At 44.0% G+C, this 20,986-nt stretch overlaps 1 protein-coding gene across 1 annotated transcript; it reads left to right on the top strand.

Annotated features, from left to right (window-relative positions):
* Positions 1 to 122: 122 nt before the first annotated feature.
* On the top strand, positions 123 to 14,093 carry LOC130477933 (zinc finger protein 345-like). Its single transcript, XM_056850056.1, has 3 exons — positions 123 to 539; positions 11,211 to 11,331; positions 12,553 to 14,093. Exons 1-3 carry the CDS (start codon positions 123 to 125, stop codon positions 14,091 to 14,093), a joined length of 2,079 nt encoding a protein of 692 aa, XP_056706034.1.
* Positions 14,094 to 20,986: the final 6,893 nt, after the last annotated feature.

Below are 20,986 nucleotides of genomic sequence, written 5' to 3'. Positions count from 1 at the left end.
AATGCAAAAATCAGTCTTGGCTTCTAAGGAGGTCACAAATGTGGCACGTGTCTTTATAGAAGAATCTGGCAGTGGAGGCAGGTGATCTGATAGTCCAGGTGGAGGTTCTTTGGAGTGGGAGGATGAGGAGCGAGCCAGACTCAGCTGTTCCTGAATCAAGAAAAGGCCTTGATGCCACCGAGGCTGAGAGCAAAGCGGAGATGTGCGAAGGAGCCGTGCAGAAGAGCCTGGGAGACAACAGCCTCCTCCCTCGAGATGTGCATCGCCAGCAGTTCAGGCACTTCTGCTATCAGGATGCTGAGGGCCCCCGAGAGATCTGCAGCCGACTCCACCATCTTTGTCACCGGTGGCTAAAGCCAGAAAGGAACACCAAGAAGGAGATGCTGGACCTGGTGATCCTGGAACAGTTCCTGGCTGTCCTGCCCCCACCCATGGAGAGCTGGGTCAAGGAATGCGGGCCAGAGACTAGTTCCCAGGCAGTGGCCCTAGCAGAAGGCTTCCTCCTGAGCCAGGCAAAGGACAAGAATTGGGACCAGCAGGTGAGAATTTTCCATCTAGTTAGTGTGCGGGAGCATAGGATTAGATCAAAGATCCCCTTGAAATCGACAGGGATTGCCACAACTTTTTGGAAAACCCCTTTGCATGTTTTCCTCTTCCTTTTTGCACCAGCCTCCCCTTTCACTGATCCCCACTTCTGTTTCAGGGGCAGGAGAGGATGGCGGAGGAGTGTTACCACAGAGCAGCTTTGCCAGGTAAGGTGAAAATGGGTCTCATTCCCACTGCTGGATGGCCTGCTTGATTGTAGGGGGGCTGCTCTAATGCCCCCCCCCCCCATCCTGGGTGGGAAAGATGCTCCACTCCACCCTCTCAGTTTAGAAATTTTGTTTGGGAAAGCAGAAACCAAGAATTGATTTAAAATCACTGCAGGACAATTGGAGTAAGGGAGTTGAAGACAGAAATGTCTCCAAACTCAAATGATGCTGAATAATGTCAAAAATGAGGAAAATAGTGCATTAGGCCAATAGAAAGAGCTACAGAGTCATAAACTTTCAGGAGCTCTTATGCCGTAGTAAAATCCAATACTTTAAAGTCAAGAGCTTTTTGCTACCCAGTTATCGACAAACCTGAGAAGGATGGTGGTGAAAGGGGGTAGTCGGTGGTATTAAAACTATGTTGTATCTAAGTGGGTGTTAAATGCTGGAGTGGGTGAAGTTCTATCAAGAAATTATCTTGGATCATTCTGTAAATACCCATTTTTGGCAGTATGACATCCCTGGTCTCATTCTTAGTAAATATGATATTCTGTTGTTATTATTATCAATAATAATCAATTGAGAGCCAGCGTGATATAGTGGTAAAGAGCAGTGGACTCTAATCTAGAGATCCGGGTTTGATTCCCTACTCCTCCACATGAGTGGTGGGCTCTAATCTGGTGAAGCGGGTTGGTTTCCCCACTGCTACACATGAAGCCGGCTCGGTGACCTTGGGATAGTCACAGTTCTCTTAGAGCTCTCTCAGCCTCACCTACCTCACAAGGTGTCTCTTGTGGGGAGAGGAAGGAAACATAAGGAAAGCCATGCTGGATCAGACCAAGGCCCATCAAGTCCAGCAGTCTGTTTAAACAGCGGCCAACCTGGTGCCTCTAGGAAGCCCACAAACAAGACGACTGCAGCAGCATTATCCTGCCTGTGTTCCACAGCTCCTAATATATTAGGCATGCTCCTCTGATCCTAGAGAGAATAGGTATGCCTCATGACTAGTATCCATTTTTACTAGTAGCCATGAATACCCCTCTCCTCCAGGAACATGACCACTCTCCTTTTAAAGCCTTCCAAGCTGGCAGCCATCATCACATCCTGGGGCAGGGAGTTCCACAGTTCAACTATGCATTGTGTGAAGAAATATTTCCTTTTATCTGTTTTGAATCTCTCACCCTCCAGCTTCTGCAGATGACCCTGTGTTCTAGTATTATGGGAGAGGGAGAAAAACCTCTCCCTTTCCACTCTCTCCAAACCATGCATAATTTTATAGACCTCTGTCATGTCTCCCCTTAAGTGCCTTCTTTCCAAGCTAAACAGCCCTAAGCGTTTTAACTGCTCCTCATAGGGCAGTTGCTCCAGTCCCCTAACCATTTTGGTTGCTCTTTTCTGCACCTTCTCAAGCTCTGCAATATCCTTTTTGAGGTGTGGCGACTAGAACTGCACACAGTATTCCAAGTGTGGTCTCACCATAGATTTGTACAAGGGTAGTGTGATACCAGCTGTTTTATTCTCCATTCCTCGTCTAATTATAGCCAGCATGGAATTTGCCTTTTTTACAGCAGTTGCACACTGGGTTGACATCTTCATCGAGCAATCCACTACCACCCCAAGATCCCTTTCTTGGTCTGTCGCTGCCAGCACAGATCTCATCCGTGTATATGTGAAGTTGGGATTTTTTGCCCCAATATGCATCACTTCACACTTGCTCACATTGAATCTCATTTGCCATTTTAATGCCCATTCTTCCAGTTTGTAGAGATTCAGTTTTGTAGAGCTCTTTACAATCTGATTTTGTTTTAACCACTCTAAATAATTTGGGGTCATCTGCAAACTTGGCCACCTCGCTGTTCACCCCCAACTCCAGGTCATTGATGAACAGGTTGAAAAGCACCGGTCCCAACACAGATGGCTCACATCCCTCCATTGGGAGAACTGACCTTTGATTCCCACTCTCTGCTTCCTATTATTCCATCCAGCTCTCAATCCATAAGAGGAGTCCTCTTATCCCATGACTATGAAGTTTGCTTAGCAGTCTTTGGTGGGGGACTTTGTCAAAAGCCTTTTGGAAATCCAAATACACAGTGTCCACAGGCTCATTCCTGTGGAAGAAGATTGTAAACTGGTATGATTCTCTTTTAAAAAGGTAGAGAAAATCTGCATATAAAAACCAACTCTTCTTCTAACAGTACAATGCAGCTATGCAGGTCCTTACAGGGACGCTGATGAGAGCACACATATGTACGACCGGTGCTCTGTCAGCTGCATTGACTCCAGATTAAATACTGGATCAAGTTCATGGTGCTGGTGCTTACTTTCAAAACCCTAAGCGGCCGGGAACCCTCGTATTGATGGGGACCACCTTTCACAGTATATGCCTTGGATTACACTCGTTGGGAGATAATCTGCTAGTGGTCCCTGGCCCAAAGATCTTCCAGCTGTGCTCAGCCAGGCCCCTACGTGGCGGAACTCTGTCTAGGGAGATCCGAAATCTGAGAGACCTAACTCAATTTCTCAGGGTTTGGAAGACACCAGGTTTCACCAGGCTTGCGGTTAAGCACTGCGAGGGTTCTATACCAAGGCGGGCCATTCATTGGGGCCACTTCCTGGCTTTCTTCTGCTGGCCTCCTCATCAGTCACTATATTACATCATTCTTATCCAGACTTTGTTCTTCATTTTGTGTGGTTTATTTCGACCCCTGTTTTGTTGTAAAAAACAAAATAAATGTATTTTAATCCATTTTTACAAGTTGGAATCGGAGAAATTAATTAATTAAAACTTAAACATTTGGGGTGGCATCTGAGATAAGGCACTGTCATCAGACAGGTTTTCTAAATTTGGGATTTTGACATTGCATTATATTTTTATTTGTATTATTTAATTTTATATTGGCATTAGTGTGCAGGTTTATATATTGGTGTTTTTGCTTACGTGTTGGTAAGCCACCCTGAGCCTTATTTTGGCAGGGAAAGAGCGGGATAGAAATCTAACAATAAATGGTAATAAATGAAATTATTAACGATACTAACCCTTTTTTCATTTCTACTCTGCCTTTCTAACTGGGACTCAAAGCAGAGTATATGTCCGATGAAAGTAAACACTGTCAGTGAACAGATTAGATGAGAATGTCAGGCAACCAGTGGATTACAATTTATGACAAGCGTATTAGATTCAATAAGAATATTTGAATTTAACAACACAGAATCTTTGGAAGATAGAATAAAGTACTGGAAGATGGAATAAAGTATTTAAGCTAGGATTGTAGACTGGGGGTGAAATCTCAAAGAAGGCATGCAAATAGAATAAAGGTGATGTGTCAGTGGCATCTCCCACTGTGTCATCTCAGTACCATGTCAAGAAGGTAACTGCTGGTCCTTCGCCAAAAGCAGGGCTGCCTTTTTCTATGTGAGCCAATAGTCTTGCCACATGGAAGGAGATTCTGGGATTTGGTGGCTTTTTTGTGTCCTTCTTTACCATTGCCAGTTCCTTGCATTACAGAGCTTTTCCTTCTTACGATTGTCAGATGATAATTTGCTGGTGTTCCCTGGCCCTAAGAATGTGCGGCTGTTCTTGACGAGAGCCAGGGCTTTTTCTGGTCTGGTGGAATGCTCTGCCTAGTACCATCAGGGCCCTGCGGCAACTTACAGAGTTCCACAGGGCCTGCAAGAGAGAGCTTTTCTCCAGGCGTTCAGTTGAGGGCAGCTGCTGGTACCATCTTTACTGTCCTCCCTATTGTCCCCCTCCCATATGTATATTGTATGGTTTTGGAGAGGTGACTGCCTGCTCTACGATCAGCACAAGGGGCACTGCATGCCATCTTTTAGTTCTGATTTTTAATTTCAGTGATTTGATGGCTTCGCTTACGATGGGTAGCCGTGTTAGTCTGTCACTAGCAGTAGAAAAGAGTAGGAGTCCAGTAGCACCTTAAAGACTAGCAAAAATTTCTGGCAGGGTATGATCTTTCAAGAGCCACAGCTCTGTTGTTCAGATATAGCTAGAATGTGAGTCCATCTATCCTTAAATATAGACGAGTGAATTAGACACACAATGGCAATGTAAATGTAAAAAGCAAGTGAGTGGCATCAGTAGGCGTGATTGGATTAGGTGTGATATGCAGAGGGGTTGTAGGCATGGAGAAATCAGCATTGGTAATGAGACAGGAATCCGAAAAATAAAAAAAAGAGATTGTGTGTGTTAAGTGCCGGCAGGATTAGATTTGGCAAAAGTGTGGAGGCAAAAAAGTATGCGAAATAAGGATGCAGTTGTGATCATGAGCCAAGAGAGGGAAATTCTAATCCCCACACCAAGGAAGTATAATGCAAAGTACTTGGAAAGTATAGAGCGCCTTCCATTGACTTTTTTTTTTATCCTTCAGGTGATGGCATAAAGCCAATAATACCTTCTTTGCCATTTCTTTGTGATGGAGAAAAAATGGCTTCCATGCTGCCAGATCAGGTAAGTGTGGACCTGTGGATCATGCCCTCGAGTGTCTCCACACACCCTCCCTAGGCCGGAGAGAATTTCTCTCCATCGCTTTCCCTTGGCTGCTCTCTGTGCTGCTCACTGGGTAGAAAATGAAAACATCTGATGAAGGTTTAAACTCTGAAATAAAACATCTAGGTATAGTCCTTTTGGAATGCCCCTAAGAAGGGGAAGGATTGTTACATTATCTGTGATGGCAGAGGAGTTTCTTCTTTCTCTTTCCAGGGTCTGAGGACATTTGAGGAGGTGTCTGTTCATTTCACCGAGGAGGAGTGGGCCCTGCTGGATCCAGACCAAAGAAGGCTTCACAAGGAAGTCATGGAGGACAATTATCAGAATGTGGCCTCTCTGGGTAAGATTCTCATTTCCCTGGATTCAGGCATGCTGAAGGTGGAAACCATTCCTTCTAAGAAGGATCCCAGCTCTGACCTGAATGGCCCAGGCTAGCCTGATCTCAACAGCTAAGGAGGGTCATTCTAGTTGGGTACTTGGATGGGAGACCACCAAGAAATTCCAGGGTCTCTATGCAGAGGAAGGCTATGGCAAACCACCTCTGTCCGTCTCTTGCCTTGAAAACCCTACAGGATTGTGTTAGCCAAAATGCGCTTTGATTGGGAAATTAGCGTGCAGATGGCAATTACAATATTTATATAGCGAGATGCAACCAATGTATATCATAGCCGGTATCTGTGACCTCATAATAATGATAGAGGTAAAAGGATTCCAAATTAAGAGAGTTTATGTAATTCAAGCATTCAGTGTAGCAATACAAACATACAAAGAGTCTAGGAGCAAAAGGTGGTAGGAAGAGACTTTTGCCATTGTGGCAGGCTTACGAGGATGGGAAGTACTTCACCTGTCTTGGAGCGGAGTTGTCCTGAATTCCGTAGGCTATGAGGAATAAAAAGGGGGGGGTCCCCTGCGTGTTCGAACATGGCTGCCCACTCTGACATAGTGACAGCAAGTATAGAGGGGAAGACCTAAGGTAAGTTATGGATGGTATGGATCCCAGATATACTGTTCTCTGGGGGCGGGGTGATTGGATTACCCCTTCGTGATTCCCGTGTGACAAAAGGTGACAAAGACCCTACTGGTTGGCTCCCGGGGTGAGGCAATGGGCTATTTGCGTAAACTATTTCCATTGATTTGCGCAATTCCAGGAGAATCAGGAGTTTCTGGCAGATGGGATTAACGATTTTGCATTGCCGGAGGAACAACTCATCGTTGGTATCAGGATGTCTTCTGATGGGCTATCAATCATGCTGATGAAGCTGGGGAGGGGGGGGTGTTGGTGCAGACTACGTTTGAGAAAGCTCCTTGCGAGATGGCTTCTGCTGGAATGGAGACACAGAGGTACATGGATTCCCTCTGGTTTGCCCCTAGAGGCTTCTCCGCCCGTGGCTCCTTCTTGTCAGTTTTCACTGGCAGACGCAGGAGCCTTCCCCATTGCGTTTGGGGCTTGGCGCGCGTCTGGAACAGTGGTGGCACGCATCTGTTTGGGTTTCCATGACCAGTCCAGGAGATTGGCAACCCGTTTCCTTACAATTGCCATAAGTCTGCTGTGACTTGACAGCACTTTCCTCCACCACCACCCTGGTAGGGCTCTTCCAATGGAGTAGGGGAATGTAGAAGGTCTAAAGACAGGCAAGGGAGGGGGTTCTGCATAGTTACTGGACTCCCTTAATATTAGTGCAGAAGCAAAAATGTTGGTTTGTAAAGGGAAACAAACAAGGTAGCTTTCTCAGAAATGCTACCTGTTCCACGTGCAGGACCAGCTAGGCAGGCACAGTTGGTGAGTCTCAATGCGTGGATGAGACAGAGGTGCAGGGAAGAGGGCTTTAGATTTGTAAGGAACTGGGCAACATTTTGGGACAAGCCGGGCCTATACAAAAGGGATGAATTCCACTTGAACCAGGATGGAACCAGACTGCTGGTGCGTAATATAAAAATGGTGGCAGAGCAGCTTTTAAACTGAAACTTGGGGGAAAGCCGACAGGAGCTGAGAAGCATCTGGTTCAGGCAAACTCAGTGCACACTGACAAAGGGAAAATTGCTTCAGATTGCCCACATGGGAATTACTTGGACATGAAAGGGAACGGGAAAAAAATGATGGATAGCCACTTAAAGATGCCCAAAGGCACATGCCAGGCAAGTCGAAAGAGAGAAACAGCGTGGAGGTGTTTCTATGCTAATGCTAGAAGCCTCCAAGCAAAAATGGGGGAATTAGAGTGCATGGTTTTAAGAGAAAACATAGATATAGTGAGCATTACAGAAACCTGGTGGAGGGGAGAGAACCAGTGGGATACAGTCATCCCTGGTTACAAACTGTATAGAAAGGACAGGGAAGGGTGTATTGGAGGGGGTGTTGCTATGTATATCAAGGAAGGCATAGTGTCTAATAAGCTAGAGACCATAAAAAGGGCAGACTCGTACACAGAATCCTTATGGGTGACGATTCCAGGCCCCAAAGGAGATTTAGTACTGGAGACGTTCTATCGGCCCCCTGACCAAATGGCTCAGGGTGATCTTGAGATGGAGAATGAAATTAGGGAAGCATGTAAAGGTAATGAAGTAGTAATAATGGGAGTCTTCAACTTCCCTCATATTGATTGGATAAATGTATTCTCCAGTCAAGCCAAAGAGATAAAATATTTAGACATACTAAATGACTGTGCCCTCGAACAGTTGGTCATAGACCCAACCAGAGGGGAGGCAATCCTGGATTTAATACTCTGTGGTGCTGCCAGTGATTTAGTGCGGGATGTGGATGTAGTTGAGCCAGTTGGCAATAGTGATCACAATGGCATCAAATTTAATTTATATGCAAGTGGGAAAGTGACTGGGAAATCTCACACAATTACCTTTGACTTTAAAAGAGGGAACTTCTCTAAAATGAGAAAACTGGTAAAGAGGAAGTTGAAAGGAACAGTTAAGAGGGTTAAATCTCTTGAAAAGGCTTGGGGGTTACTCAAGTCCACATTACTAGAGGCTCAGCTAGCTTGTATACCGCAGGTCAGGAAAGGTAGTAATAAGTCCAAGAGGTCACCACCTTGGCTAACGGGTAAGGTGAAGGAAGCAATTAGAGAGAAAAAGTCTTCCTTCAGAGACTGGAAGGTTTGCCCAAACGAGGCGAACAGAAGCAAACACAAACTTGCACAAAGGAAATGCAAGCAGATAATTAGAGATGCAAAAAAAGATTTTGAGGGGCATATTGATAAACACATCAAAACAAACAATAATAAATTATTTAAGTATATTAGGAGTAGGAAACCAGCTAGGGAAGCTGTACCAGAGGACTGGAGAATGGCCAATGTAACACCCATTTATAAAAAAGGTTCCAGGGGGGACCCAGGAAATTACAGGCCAGTTAGCTTAACGTCTGTTCCGGGTAAATTAGTGGAAAGCATTATTAAAGATAAAATTGTCAAGCATATAGAAGGGCAAGGTCTGCTGGGCAAAACCCAACATGGCTTCTGTAAGGGTAGGTCCTGTCTCACTAACCTATTAGAGTTTTTTGAAAGCGTCAATAAGCATGTGGACAGGAATGAGCCTGTGAATATTGTGTATTTGGATTTCCAAAAAGCTTTTGACAAAGTCCCCCACCAAAGACTGCTAAGCAAACTTCATAGTCACGGGATAAGAGGACAAGTCCTCTTATGGATTGAGAGCTGGATGAAAAATAGGAAGCAGAGAGTAGGAATCAATGGTCAGTTTTCCCAATGGTAGGATGTGAGCAGTGGGGTGCCTCAGGGATCTGTGTTGGGACCGGTGCTTTTCAACCTGTTCATCAATGACCTGGAGTTGGGGTTAAACAGTGAAGTAGCCAAGTTTGCAGATAACACCAAATTATTTAGGGTGGTTAAAACAAAATCGGACTGTGAAGAGCTCCAGAAGGATCTCTGCATACTAGAAGAATGGGCATTAAAATGGCAAATGAGATTCAATGTGAGAAAGCGTAAAGTGATGCATATTGGGACAAAAAATCCCAACTTCACATATACACTGATGGGATCTGTGCTGGCAGCAACAGACCAAGAAAGGGATCTTGGGGTGGTAGTGGATAGCTCAATGAAGATGTCAACCCAGTGTGCGGCTGCTGTAAAAAAGGCAAATTCCATGCTGGCCATAATTAGACAAGGAATAGAGAATAAAACTGCTGATATCATACTGCCCTTGTACAAATCTATGATGAGACCACACTTGGAATACAGTGTACAGTTCTGGTCACCAAACCTAAAAAAGGATGTTACAGAGCTTGAGAAGGTGCAGAAAAGAGCAACCAAAATGATTAGGGGACTAGAGCAACTGTCCTATGGGGAGTGGTTAAGACGCTTAGGGCTGTTTAGCTTGGAAAGAAGGCGGCTGAGGGGAGACATGATAGAGGTCTATAAAATTATGCATGGTTTGGAGAGAGTGGACAGGGAGAAGTTTTTCTCCCTCTCCCATAATACTAGAACACGGGGTCATCTGCTAAAGCTGGAGGGTGAGAGATTCAAAACAGATAAAAGGAAGTATTTTTTCACACAACGCATAGTTAAATTGTGGAACTCCCTGCCCCAGGATGTGGTGATGGCTGCCAGTTTGGAGGACTTTAAGAGGGGAGTGGACATATTCATGGAGGAGAGGGGTATTCATGGCTGTTAGTTAGAATGGATACTAGTCATGCTGCTTACCTATTCTCTCTAGTATCAGAGGAGTATGCCTATTATTTTGGGTGCGGTGGAACACAGGCAGGATGGTGCTGCTGCACTCGTCTTGTTAGTGGCTTCCTAGAGGCACCTGGTTGTCCACTGTGTGAACAGACTGCTGCACTTGATGGGCCTTGGTCTGATCCAGCAGGGCCTTTCTTATGTTCTTAACACTACAGAGGAGGAAAGCTCTCCCCACCCCACCCCCGACTACCCATTGAGGACTGAGCGACCTCATTGTTCTTCAGGGGTGAAAATCCATTGAAAGGAGGGCAGGAGGGGGATTGGCCTCCATAACAGTTTGTGGGCTGTCAACGAGGCCTCCTCTTGGGCCTTTCAGCGCAGCCATGGACAGGAGCTTTTGAAGTAATAACAGCAATGATAATATTTGTATTTAGCCCTCAATATGCATTATCCAAAAGTTCAAAAAGACCTTTGCTTGCTCTGAGGACATTACACCCTCCCCTGGGACTTGAGAAGGATAAGTGTGGGGCGGAGGGGGAAGAGAGGATAAATTGGGGCCTTTCTGCTGTGTTCATTCCTGTTACACCAGTCCTGCTTTTATCAGGAGATTAGATCTAGGTTTATCAGGCCAATATTGTGCAAATATCCAGGCAGACTAAATTCCTTTTAAACTGATCTCCTCCTTGCTGACTATTCCAATGAAACCACCCTTAAGGGGGCAAAATTTTGTGCGCAGGCATGCTCAATAAGACAGAAGAGGGTAGCTTAAATTTTAAACACTCTTATTAATTATAATTAATGTATAGATATTTACGTGTTTTAAATGTACTTTTTGCTAATGCAATGTATTAACAAATTGTGTGAAGGTGTGTAGGATGTTTTTAGACTAGGGATTTATCACCTTGGATCAGAGATGTGCTGTATTATTGTAATGGTGATATTCGATAATTTTAATATGGCTGGAATTGTCTTAACTGTTGCTGGTCTTTGACCGTAAAAAAACTTGACTGTTACAGCAGTGTAGGATTAGGCATGGCTCCAGATTCAGTAAAATGAGGTGGCAGAGCTCTGAGGTTACAAATAAATAATAAAAAAACAGGATTTCAGCAGGTGAAATTTGGCTTTATATCCAGATGAGCTTCACTTTCTGAATTCCTGCCTCTGAGGTTTCTCTGGAATTCAGTTCAGCAGGTGTACTTTTCCCATTCTAAGTTGGAGGGAAAGGGTGGCTTTGTCTGCTCAAGTCTGGTTTAATATCTGTATATTTCTTAGAATTGGAATATCTGGAAGTCCCTGGTCTGTTTTTTTTCCTTGTAGAAGGGCTTCAGCTTCTCCAACCTGATTCCATGTCCCAAGTGGAAGAAGCAGGAGATCCACTTGTCCTCGACGCAGAGGAAACAGAGAGATCAACAGGTATCTTCCTACTTGTATGATGGAAGTGGGTAGGACTTCTCTTGGGCTAAATTTCACCAGTTAGGGAACAGAGGGATTTCTCAAGAGGCAACAGTCTGAGAATGGCCAGGAAAGCTTTCTCAAGAAGGAAAGCCAAGTTAAAACAGGAACAAAATGCTGGCTGGTTTGTACCTAAGATTGACGGGAAATGTTTATTGGGAGCTCAGCTTGAATACACATTAATTCATTTCTATGATGCCTGTTCACCGACTTGCTCAAGTTGGTACAAAACTCAGAACAATAGCATAAAATCGTAAATACTGTCTAAACAATCAGTTTTAAAATCCAAGGTCACAGGAGTGTAGAAAAGCTACCAACTTGCCTCAAAAATTTCCTGAGAACGCTCCTCAAATTTAAAGAAAATCCTAAAACAGCTAAAATGATAAACCCCCAAGTTAAAGCCTGGTTGGAAAAATTTTTCACCTGGCTAGGTCAGCTCCAGATAAGTTTCAAGGGGGGGACATTCCCCAGATGAGGGGCCAACACTGGAAATGCCCCGCCTCCAATCACCACCTGCCTCAGCTCTGCAGGCAGAGCTACAGAATACAAGGCTTAGGAGGCCGAACCTTTTGGGAGCTGGAGACTAAACCCCCAAGTTAAAGCCTGGTTGGAAAAGAAAAATTTTCACCTGGCTAGGTCAGCTCCAGACAAGTTTCAAGGGAAGGACATTCCACAGATGAGGGGCCAACACTGGAAATGCCCAATCTCCTAGCAGGCAGGGCCACAGAACACAAGGCTTAGGAGGCCGAACTTTTCAGGAGATGGAGACTACGATGAGCTTTATGAGTTTGCAGCTCAAATTGGGTCTCCATAGTTCAGGTGTAAAACTCTGCTCCAAACCTCCTGTCCAGTGAACGCAGTCAGTTCTGTGTTCGAATATAGAGATTTGCTAGAGTGCCTCTAGTCCTGCCTCCTGTTTCACACAGTGGTCAACAAGAGTCCCTGGAAGTTTCACAAATAAGAGGAGCAGCTCCAAAGCCTCCCTCTTAAGAGAGACACTGCTTCTAAACATGGAAGTTCCATTGGGCTACCTTATCTCTGCTGAAACTACCCTCCAAGGAAGCATCCACAGCTGATTCATTCAGGGCAGAATTTCACTCTCCTTTAAGTGATTCCAGTTCATTCGTTATGAAGAGCAGTTAATGGCCTTCTTTACTTGATTTTGCTTTGCCTTGAAGGTCTTACCAGGAATTTCTCTTTATTGCAGTGGCTGATGGTCCCCAGAAAAAGCCCAAGGGTGAACCGCAACATGTTCTGCTTCACGGAAAACAGCAGAAAAGTAATGCTGGAACAAAAAGGAAGAGGGGGAATGAATGCTCTGCTTCTCAGGCTGCTGAATCCCAGGTGTTTGATACACAGTGGAGACTCGACACAAGAGAGAAACCTAATAAATGCTTGGATCGTAGAAGGAGCTTTGCTTGGAAGGGAGATGGTACTGGCCATCAAGGTATCTACACTGGGGAAAAACCGAATAAATGCTTGCAGTGGGGAAAGGGCTTTGCTCGGAGTTCATGTCTTACTGTCCACCAACGTATCCACACTGGGGAGAAACCTTTTAAATGCTTGCAGTGTGAAAAGTGCTTTGCTTCAAGTTCAGAGCTTACTATCCATCAGCGTGTCCACACGGGGGAGAAACCTTATAAATGCTTGCAGTGTGGAAAGAGATTTACTCAGAATTCCCACCTTACTAGACATCAGCATATCCACACTGGGGAGAAACCTTATAAATGCTTGTGGTGTGAAAAGGGCTTTGCTGAGAGTTCAGAGCTTACTAGACATCAGCATATCCACACTGGGGAGAAACCTTATAAATGCATGCAGTGTAGAAAGAGCTTTGCTCGGAGTTCACAGCTTACTGTCCATCAGCGTATCCACACTGGGGAGAAACCTTATAAATGCTCGCACTGTGAAAAGAGCTTTGCTGGGAGTTCACAACTTACTGTCCATCAGCGTATCCACACTGGGGAGAAACCGTATAAATGCTTGCAGTGTGGAAAGAGCTTTGCTCAGAGTTCACAGCTTACTGTCCATCAGCGTATCCACAATGGGGAGAAACCTTATAAATGCTTGCAGTGTGGAAAGAGTTTTGTTTGGTGTTCAGAGCTTACTAGACATCAGCGTATCCACAGTGGGGAGAAACCTTATAAATGCTTGGAATGTGGAAAGAGCCTTGTTTGGCGTTCAGAGCTTACTAGACATCAGCGTATCCACAGTGGTGAGAAACCTTATAAATGCTTGGAGTGTGGAAAGAGCTTTGTTTGGTGTTCAGAGCTTACTAGACATCAGCGTATCCACACAGGGGAGAAACCTTATAAATGCATGAAGTGTAAAAAGATATTTGCTCAGAGTTCAGAGCTTATTAATCATCAGCATATCCACACAGGGGAGAAACCTTATAAATGCTTGCAGTGTGGAATGGGCTTTGCTCAGAGTTCAAAGCTTACTGTCCATCAACGTACCCACACTGGGGAGAAACCTTTTAAATGTTTGCAGTGTAAAAAGGTCTTTACTCAGATTGCACATCTTATTGTCCATCAACGTATCCACACTGGTGAGAAACCTTACAAATGCTTGCAGTGTGGAAAGAACTTTGCTCAGAGTGCACACCTTACTATCCATCAGCGTATCCACACTGGGGAGAAACCTTATAAGTGCTCGCAATGTGGAAAGAGCTTTGCTTCAAGTTCAGAGCTTACTAGACATCAACGTATCCACACTGGGGAGAAACCTTATAAATGCTTGCAGTGAGGAAAGTTCTTTGCTCAGAATTAACACCCATCAATGAATTCCCACTTCAGAAACTATATCAGCTCTTGCATTGTGGAAAGAGTTACCTCAGAGTGAGAGGATAATTGTTCACGAATTAATCCACACTAGAGGAGGAGCCACATCATCGCTTGGAATGTGGAACGAACCATATGAATCATAAGGAACCATATGAATTTTGCCAGTTTTACAAGATATTCAGCCTCCAGCCCAACCTTGCCAGGCATCACTATCTAGACTTTTGGTGCTAAATTCAGCTGTCGCTTGGTAGGCTGGAAGTAAGAATAATTGTTAGTCATTTTCTTTAAAAGAAACTTTTTAAAATGGATACTGTGGGAGGAGAGAAAATATGTGAAAATATACACTGTAGGCCAGGGAGCTTTTTGTCACTGAGCTGATAATTGAGTAAGGTTTTGAGTGCGACCACTCAGGTTTGCTCTCTTTGTTATATTGTGTTATCAGGAAACACCACAGGATCCAACATGTCTTTCAATCTTACTGAACACACTGTATGAACTTTCATGCTTTCAAATAAAATCTAGTGCCTGTAAAATTGCTTTCCATTACCACCACAACTATGTACTGCAAAGATCAGCTTGGCCATTATTTCATTTTTGTGCACCATTTCCCTCTAATTTCAGTCTCCCTCCACCCCCCAATACCTCTGTATGATCTTTCTATGATCTCCACTCCTCTAATTTTTCTTTCAATTTGGTGTTCTCTGGCAGACAGCTGAGGTCAGATTCCAATTTCCCCATTTGTTAGGAAGTGCTTTAGGTGCTTTTTTGTTTGGAAGTGTTGAGAAGCCAATGTGGTGTAGTGGTTAAGAGCGGTGGACTCTAATCTGGAAAACCAGATTTGTTTCCCCACATGAAGCCTGCTGGGTGACCTGGGGCTATTCACAGTTCTCTCCGAACTCTCTCAGCCCCACCTACCTCACAAGGTGCCTGTTGTGCGGAGAGGTAGGGAAGGTGATTGTAAGCCACTTTGAAACTCCTTAAGGTAGAGTAAAGTGGGATATAAAAACCAACTCTTCTTCTACTGCTTCCCTTAAAGAATTCATATGCCACCTCTCCAGAGACCTGCTCAAGGTAACTTACTAATAACAATAAAACCAAACTCAACTAGCAATTGTCAACAAGCCAGGAGATAAAGCAAGCATTGAGCGGCCTAAAGCATATCTAGAAACAGTCCTGAGGCCAAGAGCAGACTGTAAATGTAGCCCCTTAGTGAAAAGCCAGTCTCAAGAGAAGCCTCTTTTCTTAAAGGCACCAGGAGGCCAGAAGAGAAAGAGGGAGAGGGTGGCCCTTTAGTCTGTAGTTCTCAATCTGCAGGGGGACTTTGACTGCAAACACCTAAAGCTGGAGAGAGGCTAACTCTTTCAAAGGGGATGGGAAATGGTTTGAGAGAGATTTTCTCCTTCCCACAGTGGACACAGATTTCTTTCTCCTTCCAGTCAAATGGAGTTTGCAGGTTTTCGATAATCACCCACACCCTCTTTATTCCAAGTAAAAGCAGGACAGTATCCCCCCCCCCCTTAGCAGAGGGGCCATGGCTCAGTGGTAGATCACCTGCTGTGCACCATATGATGAGGTCACCATAAAGTCTCCTGGGTAAGATTTGATTGGTCAACTAGAATCCTGCCGATGCATCTCGTTGGGCATTTAAATAAATCCTTCATTCTCCTCTTAGCCTTGTGTAGATTACATCTCTCTTTGGGACACCTCTTGATTGTTGGGGGCAGGTTGACCGGAATACCTTTTTTGGACTTTGAAACTCTGAGGGGACTCAGTCTTTGTGAGTCAGCACTGTAAAGAGAGCCCTTCTGATTTGTTGCCGCAAGGGAAGCTCAAGAAGCCAAAGTCTACATTGAGTTAGAATTAATCTCTAGCCTCCAATTAAGAGAAAACAGTTTCAAATTACGGACTGAAACCCATTTCAAGGATTAAAATAAGTTTAACTTGCAGAGAGTTGTAGCTGGCACATCTTAGTCATGTCAGCTTAACCTCTGGATTTAGAAAACCAATGCTTGTATATGTGCTCAGGTTAGTGATATAGCTTTTTATTAGTTTATCCTTGCTGTTCACTGCTCTTATATTGTCTATTTCTGCACATCCCTTTAATAAATGCTATTCATTGTATTTTGTGGTGTTCTTGGGTTTGGGGCCTTCAGTCTGAAGCCCCCAAATCCAAACTTCTTTTGGCGACACTTTCCAGAGTAATTTTTTTGGAGCTCAACTTGCTAGCGTCCGGCCTTGCAGGGTTGACTTCTTGATCTCTGTCTGCTGGGTTAGTAAAGGGGCTGGTGGGGTTGTGAGGATTCACACCTCAGCACTTTGTGGTTTTGTTTCTGATCAGCCGGTCACCCCTCAGAAAACACCTTTAAAGTCTTTGACACCTTCTATACGCCAAGGAGATGCCACAGACCCAGGTGTGTGGGAGAGCAGGAATGGAGGACTCCCAACCGGCTCTCTGCTGTACACCACCAGATGAGTTATGGCAATATTCTTGTTGACAAATTGGGAAAATGAGATTTAGATCCTGTTACTGTTAGATGGATCTATAATTGGTTGACAGATCTCACCCAAAGAGTGCTTGTTAATGGTTCCTCAACCATTTGAAGAGGAGTGACTAGTGGAGTGCCTCAGGGATCTGTCCTGGGCCCTGTGTTATTCAATATCTTTATAAATGATTTGGATGAAGGAATAGAGGGGATGCTCATTAAATTTGCAGACAATACTAAATTGGGAGGGGTAGCAAATATGACAGAAGACAAAGCCAGGATACAGGATGATCTTGACAGGCTGGAGAATTGGGCTAAAACCAATAAAATGCATTTCAACAGAGCTTGAAAACAGGATTTTCTAAAAACAAATCAATCTTTCAAAAACTTTTATTGGATACAAATGATCATTTAATATCCAAGATGTACAAGTTACTGTTAGAACTTTATTGCAAGCAGGAAAGAATAAAACCCACTATGATTAGTTGGGCACAGATGTTGGGCCATGATATACTGTTAAATAAATGGGAAAGACTCTGGTCAAGAGATATGAAACCCATACTTTCTCAATCATTAAGAGAAAATATTTACAAGATGATGTATAGGTGATATTTAACACCTAAAAAACTGGCAATGACTTACAAATCAATGTCCCCGAAGTGTTGGAAATGTAATACTGAAATAGGTTCATTTCATCATATGTGGTGGACTTGTGAAAAAGCGAATAATTTCTGGGACATGATTTACAATGAAATAAAGTTGATTATACAAAACAATCTACCTAAAACACCTGAGATGATGTTATTAAGTATGATACCAGATTCTATTTTAACTCAAAGAACATTTTTTATTTATGCCACCACGGCCGCAATATATGCAGCTAAATGGAAGACAACGGAAATTCCAGACAAAAAAGACTGGATACAAAAGATGTTGGAATTGATGGAAATGGCAAAACTTACTGCATTGATAAACCAAAAAGACAATGTACAATTTATGGGTGAATGGGAGGCGTGGAGGGTTTACTGTGAAAATGAATTTCGAATGGGACGCTCAAAGGTTACTCATTGATCTAATCCATTTTCTACTATTATAAATAATGTCTAATAATTAATAGATACAATTACTATATGATGGTTAATCTGAAATAATGAAATTTATGATTTGAAATCTTACGTAATTACAATTTAATTGACAGTGAACAAGAACCTATACTTAATTATATAAAATACGATTAGGATTAGAATTTTGATACAAAAGTACCGTACCTAAATTTATAGTAAGATGGAGGGGGGTGAAGGGGAAGTTTCAATTTTTATTTAAAGATAAAATGTACTTTCAGCAATATCATATTTTCTTTTTTTTCTTTGTTGAAGATTTTTATCAATTATTGAAATGTTTGAATATGATATTATGGAAAATAATAAAACTGTTTAAAAAGAAAAAAGAAAAAAATCAAATGCAGAATTATAGGATGGGGGAGACTTGTCTTAGCAGTAGTGTGTGTGAAAAGAATCTTGGGGTTTTAGTAGACCAAACACTGAACATGAGTCAGCAGTGTGATGTGGTAGCTAAAAAGGCAAATGCGATCTTGGGCTGTATCAACTGAAGTATAGTGTCCGTATCATGTGAAGTGATGGTGTTTCTTTACTCTGCTCTGGTTAGACCTCACCTAGAGAATTGTGTTCATTTTTGGGCACCACAGTTTAAGAAGGATGTGGACAAGCTGGAGCGCATCCAGAGGGCAATGAAGATGGTGAGAGGTCTGGAGACCAAGTCCTATGAGGAAAGGTTGAAGGAGCTGGACATAGAGGAGAAGACTGAAGAGGAGAAGACTGAGGGGATATGATAACCATCTTCAAGTACTTGAAGGGCTGTCATATGGAGCATGGTGCCAAGTGGTTTTCTGTTGCCCCAGAAGGTCGGACCAGAACCAACGGGTTGAAATTAAAAGAGTTTCCATCTAGACATTAGGAAGAATTTTCTAACGGTTAGAGCGGTTCCTCAGTGGAACAGGCTTCCTCAGGAGGTGGTAAGTGCTCCTTCCCTGGAGGTTTTTAAGCAGAGGCTAGATGGTCATCTGTCAGCAATGCTGATTCTATGACCTTAGGCAGTTCATGAGAGGGAGGGCATCTTGGCCATCTTCCATGGAGTAGGGGTCACTGTGTGTGTGTGTGTGGGATTTAGTGATGATATTCCTGCCTTGTGCAGGGGGGTTGGACTAGATGACCCTGGTGGTTCCTTCCAACTCTATGATTCTATTATTCTAATCCCAGTCCACATCCAGTTGCACCAAATTGTCCTAGAAAAGACCCCTGACCAACTGGGTTAAACTGTCTGCAAACAGCCACTTGGTTGACAGCCAATTGGCTGCATGTTCTCAGCTAGCGAAGAGAAGGGGAGCTGAACTGGCCAGTATTGGAGCTTCCCTACCACTCAGGGGAAGTTGTTAGGACACAGAAGTACATGGCGTCACCCTATAAACATACCCCTCACAGGCTCAGCAACAACCCTGCTTTAATATCAGCTGAACTAAGTTTGATTACACCTCATGTATTGCTGGTCCGGCTCCTAAGCAGGAAATTCTTCAGTCCACGGCAGGGTTAGAAACAGTTGCGAGGAACCTTGAAGGTCATCTAGTCCAATCCTCAGGTCAGTGCAGGAGTAATCCGCTACAGAGAATGCTCAGGAGGGCTCCCAACCAGACTGACCAGATGTAGACGTGCTTATCTTCCCCAGGGTTGCCACATTAGTGCTCCAGTTGTACCCCTAAAACAATATGTCAAGAAGAACCTGTGCGTAAGAGCCAGCGTGGTGTAGTGGTTAAGAACGGTGGTTTGGAGCGGTGGAGTCTGATCTGGAGAACCGGGTTTGATTCCCCACTCCTCCACATGAGCCGCGGAGGCTAATCTGGTGAACTGGATTTATTTCTGCACTCCTCCACACGAAGCCAGCTGGGTGACCTGGGGCTAGTCACACTCTCTCAGCCTCACCTTCCTCACAGGGTGTCTGTTGTGGGGAAGGGAAGGTGATTGTAAGCCAGCTGGATTCTCTCTTAAGTGGCAGAGGAAGTCGACGTATAAAAACCAACTCTTCTTCTTCTTCGTAAGGAAGAACTGGACCCACAGACCACGAAACCTGACTCACTCCCATGCTATCTGGGGAGTTGGAAGGAGCCGTGAAGGTCATCTAGTCCAGACCCCAGAGCCACATCATCGCTTGGAATGTGGAAGGAACCATATGAACTTTGCCAGTTTTACAAGATCTTCAGCCTCCAGCCCAACCTTGCCAGGCATCATAACCTAGGTCTGGGTAAGATTTGATTGGTCAACTAGACTCCTGCCAATGCATCTCGTTGGGGATAAAGACAGATCCTTCATTCTCCTCTTAGTCTTGTCTGGATTACATTTCTCTTTGGGACACCTCTTGATTGTGGGGGACCAGATTGGCTGGAACACCTGTTTTGGACTTTGAAACGCTGAGAGGACTCAGTCTTTGTGACTCAGCATTGTCAAGAGATCCCTTCTGATTAATTGCAGCAATGGAAGCTCAAGAAGCCAAAGTCTATATTGAATTACAAATAATCTCTAGCCTCCAATTAAGAGAAAACAACTTCCAATTACAGACTTAAACCCATTAAAAAGATCAAAATAAGTTTAACTTGCAGAGAGTTGTAGCCGGCACATCTTATCTCGATGCCATCTTCCAGGGGACTCAGTCATGCCAGCTTAGCATCTGGATTTAGAAAACCTATGCTTGTAAATGTGCTTAGGTTAGTGATTTAGCTTGTTATTTGTTTATCCTTGCTGTTCACTGCTCTTATATTGTCTATTTCTGCACATCCCTTTAATAAATGCTATTCACTGTATTTTGTGGTGTTCCTGGGTTTGGGGGCTTCAGTCTGAATCTAGCACTTGAGCCTTCTATTGGTGACACCTTCCAGAGTAATTTTTTTTGGACCTCAACTTGCAAGTGTCCTGCCTTGCAGGGTTGACATCTTGATCTTAGACAAGGGACGGTTGCAGACTTTGTCCTTTGGTCTCTGTCTGTGTCAAGAAATGCAAGTCATGGCATATCAGAAACTGAAAGCTCAGGAACGTATTGCATCCTGGGAGACTGCCTTGAGCTGGTTAGAACAGGTGTTAACCATGGCTGATGAAATAAGGTGAAATAGGAGCAATGACTAAGCAATGACTCAGTTGTAAGCTGATTGGTTCCTGAAGCCTGTGAAATGTATAAAACAGTTGAGAGTAACCTTGAAGGTCATCTAGTCCAGCCCCCAGGTCAGTTCAGCCGTAGTCAGCTTGCAAAGCGTTCTTGGGGGGGCTCCCAGCTGTAGTCTGAAGCTGCTTCGCTCCCTGAGGGTGGCTTC

This window comes from Euleptes europaea, chromosome 1, assembly GCF_029931775.1.
Source record: "Euleptes europaea isolate rEulEur1 chromosome 1, rEulEur1.hap1, whole genome shotgun sequence".
NCBI lineage: Eukaryota > Metazoa > Chordata > Lepidosauria > Squamata > Sphaerodactylidae > Euleptes > Euleptes europaea.
The sequence above is the reverse complement of the archived record's forward strand: the minus strand, read 5'-3'. Positions and strand labels throughout refer to the sequence as shown.